The sequence below is a fragment of the Chinchilla lanigera genome, unplaced genomic scaffold (genome assembly GCF_000276665.1).
Source record: "Chinchilla lanigera isolate Chin_1 unplaced genomic scaffold, ChiLan1.0 scaffold00039, whole genome shotgun sequence".
Classification (NCBI taxonomy): domain Eukaryota; kingdom Metazoa; phylum Chordata; class Mammalia; order Rodentia; family Chinchillidae; genus Chinchilla; species Chinchilla lanigera.
In genome coordinates, this window is record NW_004955440.1 from 2,550,601 (window position 1) to 2,555,740 (window position 5,140).

The 5,140-nt window shown below is 36.5% G+C and overlaps 1 protein-coding gene and 1 pseudogene across 1 annotated transcript in view; both read left to right on the plus strand.

The window, feature by feature from the left end:
• The first annotated feature begins 414 nt into the window (after positions 1-414).
• The window catches only part of Rab3gap1 (RAB3 GTPase activating protein subunit 1 (catalytic)), a 94,924-nt gene continuing 90,198 nt past the window's right edge, over positions 415-5,140 (plus strand). The window contains exons 1-3 of the mRNA XM_005390760.2: positions 415-499; positions 590-645; positions 3,037-3,112. Of these exons, the coding sequence (XP_005390817.1) occupies positions 482-499; positions 590-645; positions 3,037-3,112 (150 nt within the window). The 5' untranslated portion in view covers positions 415-481. The remainder of the gene's footprint in view (positions 500-589; positions 646-3,036; positions 3,113-5,140) is intronic.
• Positions 3,252-4,122, plus strand: LOC102013218 (annotated as a pseudogene).

Genomic DNA, 5,140 nt, shown 5'->3' on the forward strand with positions numbered 1-5,140 from the left:
GAGCCTCCTGCTCTCTCACAAACCAGATAACTAGTATGAGGATTTTATTTCACTATCTAACCGAACTGTCAGAGGATGGGGTAGGTGGGTTTACATATAGCACCTGGCTCAGTGTCTGGTGATCAATAAAGGCTGAATGAAAACAAATCAGCTGTGTTTTCCTTTTTTAAACACAACTTTACCCACATGAATCTAGGGCCTTGTCTTACCCTGTTTCTGTTACTTTCCTGCAATCGCTACAGGAAAGTTTCAAATATTACTGAGCCAGCTAGAGGGGACTTGGAGGGAATACTAAATTCTTCCTGCCCTGGAAATAAAAGCGTTCTCCCGGATCAATGCAAGATTCCCAAGCCTGGGGCGGGGCCTCGGGGCGGGGCCTGGGGCGGGGCTGCGTTCAGTCTCCGCCCACGGTCGCTCTCAGTCCCTTTTAACCAGGCTCTTTTTCCCGGCAACCCTAGCGGCCGGCCCGGCGCTCGTCAAGATGGCGGCTGACAGTGAGGTGAGTTTTCTGCTTCCTACTTATCCCTGTCACTAAGTTCGCTCTTCCAAGTCATCGCTCAATCCCTTCATTTTCTTCCCCTTCTCACAGCCGGAGTCCGAGGTATTTGAGATTACAGACTTCACCACTGCTTCGGAGTGGGAAAGGTGAGTCGTGGTTTTGGTGACCGCAGCCCTGGGCCCTGGCGTCCGCCGCAGCTTGCCCAGCCCAGACACAGGCGCACTTGTGCGGGAGGAGTAGAACCGGTAGGGCCGCGGCTGTGCCTGCGCTCTCCCTGCTGTGCGTAGCCACGGGGCCCTTCCGGGTCTCGCGTCTGACTGGGCCAGCCCGCCGGGTCAGGGCCCTGCGAGACTCCGGCGTTCCGAAAAAGTTTTGTTTACTGTCAGGTCGCTCTCCACCCACCTTTGCTCAGCTGCAAAAACGATTTCCGAGGCCATCACTACCGCTTTGATTTTCATTTCCGTTTAGCTCCTTTTCTTGTTAGGATGTTGTGTTTCATGCGGATAATTTGAGATGACTAAGTAGAGGGCCAGACACAGTTGTTCTTTGGAGAAGTATTTACAGAATGTCCATGTGTCAAATGCAGTGTGGGAGATGAAGAATTAGGGATATGGCGTTAGGTAACCGGATATGGTTCCTACTCATTGTGTTCAGTTTAGTGGAAGAGACAGGCGTGAATCAAATAATACAAATGCGTCTGTAATTAGAAATGGACGTGAGAGCTGGGAAGGGAAAGAAACTTCATCAAAGAGCATATAACAAAGGCGTTAAATATAGACTAAGGAGTCAGAAGTAGCCCTTCAGGTAAGATCTGGACAGCTTTTAAGGAAAAAGTTACTGAATTTTTCTAGTTAATTCTCAATACTAGTATGATGGTACAGTCAATTTTTTGCTACTACTGATAAAATTCATACAGTGTTTTAAGATATTCCTTTATTTTGAAAACTGTACTTTAAATTATTTTTATTGTAGCTGTATTACCTCATAGTAAAATTTAAAATGTCTATAAATATACTGCCAGTGTACAACTACCAGTTTTTTGACATTTCTAATTTACGTGTTGTGTGTCATAGACGGTTTGGGTTAAACCATATTAACACCTATTGCTGTAGCTTTTTTCGTTTAGCATGAACATTTCCTTGTTTCCTCAGATGTTCTTCAAAATACAATTTTTAATAAGTGCGTATTAGTCCACTGAGTAAATGTACCATTTGTTTGCTGCAAGGGAACCTTAAAGTAGCTTACAATTTTTTTGCTTTTAGTACCTTGTATACCTAGTGCTTTTTTGTTTGTTTTGATTCTTGGAATGGAACCCAGAGCCTGTTACATACTGTGTAAGCTTACTATCACTAAGCCATAATCCTAGCCTCCTGTGTTTTATGCAAAAGTTTGCTCACTAATAGGTATATTTTAAGTATTTGTTCTTTTGTAAATATGTAAACTTATTTCTAAGGTACTCATTTTCAAAACTAATAATTATTTGACTGAACACCCCAAAATATGACTTAATGCTACTTTTAATTTTAAAGAAGGATTAATGAAAAGGTTCCATGAAATCATAAATTCTAATTTGTTATTACTATGTTGAAATAAATGTAAATATTAATTTTGTAATGCTATTGAAGAAAAAATCTGGTTCCTTTGAACAGTGTGACTAGAAATACTCTAGCAGTACTTCCTAGATGTTTTAGGAAGCAATGTTGCATTAGATTACTTCATATTTAACTTATGTAAGAAGTTTAGACTGCTACTTTCATTTACTAATGTTGAACATGTTACTAGTAAGAATCCAGTTCTTTTTGATGATTAAAGTTACAGAGTGAATAGTTTTGAAATCTCTTCATTATTCCTTAAAATTGACGTATTTACTTGAAATTTATTGTCAGCTATCCCTTAAAACTTGTTTTATTTAATGAGCAAAGTTCTCAAATAATATTTTCTTTTGGGAGAGAATGGCAAATGGAGAATTCTTAAATATATTTAAAAGAAAAATTCATTTAAATAGGTCAGTTATGTTAAGGATGGGGTATAATTATCAATTTCATAATTGTCTTTAGGAATATCATTTTAATCTGTAAGGTTTTACTTCTGTCCCAAATTTATTATATAATTTTAATACGGATATTTGTTATTTACATATTTTTAAAAAATTTATATTTTATAGAAGGCAAGCTTTTGTTGTGTAATCAGTAGACTTAATCAAAATTTTAAGAATTTGTTAGCTAAATTTTTGCTTTTACTTCATATCTATACTTAGGGCTAGCGATATCAAACTTACTGAGCCTTCTGTAATCACAATGTTAAAATATAGGGGGTATGGTGGTGCACTCAGGTAGTCTCAGCACTTGGGAGGCTGAGGGAGGGGAGTTGCAGTGAGTTCCAGGCCTAGATAGTGAGTTCAAGGCAAGCCTGAACTACATAAGAGAGACCCTGTCTCAAAAATGTAAGAATATGAAATACACCTTTTAAAAGAAATTGTATTAATAGGAAGAAAATGTGAAGTTACATATTTGGAAAGTTTTTTCTTCTTTTTCTAGGTTTATTTCCAAAGTTGAAGAAGTCTTGAATGACTGGAAACTGATTGGAAACTCTTTGGGAAGGCCACTTGAAAAGGTCAGATTTATTTGCTTGTGGATCTAAATTGTTATTTACTTTGAAACCTCCATTATTTTAAGCCCTTTACTGTACTTGGCACATTTGAATTAAATGTTTAATTTTAAAAATTATGTATCATCAGTAATCATCAAATACCATGCACGAAGAGTTTGGATTTGAATTTGTGGCAGATGACATCCATAAGACATTTGTGGGCCAACGCGGTCTGAGGAGTGTCAGCTATTCAGTAGAGAGGTAGAGGTTGATCAACTGGAACTGATGGCTTAACCTAGCTAAGTAGCTGAACCAGACCATTTAAAAGAAATACAGACTGGAATATGAAATCAAGACTAATCATCTGTTTAAAGGAATTGCCAACGATAAAGTCTCAATACTAAACTTTGTATGCATGTTTTAAACCCATTGCTATTGAGGCAAAAGAGACTAAGAACTGTGTTTATACTGCTGTGAATAAGACTGTGACTATGATACAAGAACTACAAAAGCAAACAGATGTGGAGCTGTCACCACTGAGTCAAGAAGAAAAAACTATGACAGAGCAGTTAAAATCTCACATGCCACGCTTATAAAAGAATGGGATTGCAAAAGGAAACTACAGTGAGGAAGAGAGTAATCCTAAAGAAAGGGAACTCTAATGAAGAAGGGATTAATTTCAGAGAAATGTAGGAAAATGTCTTATTAACAATTCATGAATAGAGGTGAGGAGAGTGGTAAAGGAAAAAGAGGAGGTTCGGCTTGAGTGACACGATAGTGATGCTTTCATCAGAGCAGGATTAAGAAGAGCAGATATTATATGAACAAAATTCAACCAAAGGATGAAATGGACATAAAAGGATATATACCTTTATAATTTTAAGTAAGGAATTCCCTTAATACTAATTTCATCTGTTTTCTTTTGTATTGTTGGGAGAACAGATGTTCTGACATAAAAGAATGTACTTTAAAAAAAGATATTTGTAAAATGTTTTTTAAAAAATAAGCATATAGGGCTGGGGAATCTAGCTCAGTGGCATAAGCACATGTCTGGCAAGCACGAGGTCGTGAATTTGATTCCCAGTATAAAAAAATAAATAAATAAATAAATAAAATAAGGATATAAATATATGTGTGTGTACATATATATATATATATGTCATTATGAGTGATTCATTGTTTCCTCTGATGTTCATTTTTCTCTTGCCTTATACTTTGGAATGTTAAAAAAGTCTTTTTAAGAAATTTAGTTCGTCAGAAAAATTGCAACTTCTGGGATATTGTGTGATGAGAAGGAATCTTGGTTTTACCACTCACATGCTTTAATTAACAGGTATTTTTCCCAAATTTTTATATTTTATGATTCTACTACCGATAACCCCTCTTGCCCCTTTTTAACTTATGTAAGTTTTGAGGATTTTATGTAGAATGAAAAACTTATTCTTGCAAATTGAGTTGGAACTCTAATTCTTTTTTTTTTTAAGTTCATTGGTATAATTTAGATATACATAATCATATTCATCATAGGGAATTTGTACCTGTATATGATATATCTCCGTTCCTCTTTTTCTCCCCCAATCTGCTCCCCTTCCTTCAACACCTCTTCCCCTCCTTATTTACAAAGCTTTGTTACCATTTATCCTTCTTTTATTTTTTTTTTCCCTTCCTTTCCCCCTACCTCCTCCCTAGTTCGTCTTTCCTTTTGAACAATTTTTTTCCTAGTTCACGATATCTATTGTACATTTTGGTCCTTATTTACTCTTTCATTTTCTAACACCAGGGAATCAATGTGATATTTGCACATGTGTGTCCGATTTATTTCACTTAAGAGTATGGTCTCAAGGAATATCCATTTACCTAGAACTGTCTCAAGTTTATCTTTCATTATGGCGGAGTAGTACTCCATTGTATGTAGAAAATCTTTTTTGTATCCATTCCTTGATTGATGGGCATTTGAGTTATTTCCAAGATTTAGCTATTACAAACTATGCCACTATAAAGAGGGGAGGGCATATATTGCTGTGGTATGTTTTTTTGGTTTTTCTCCGGTAC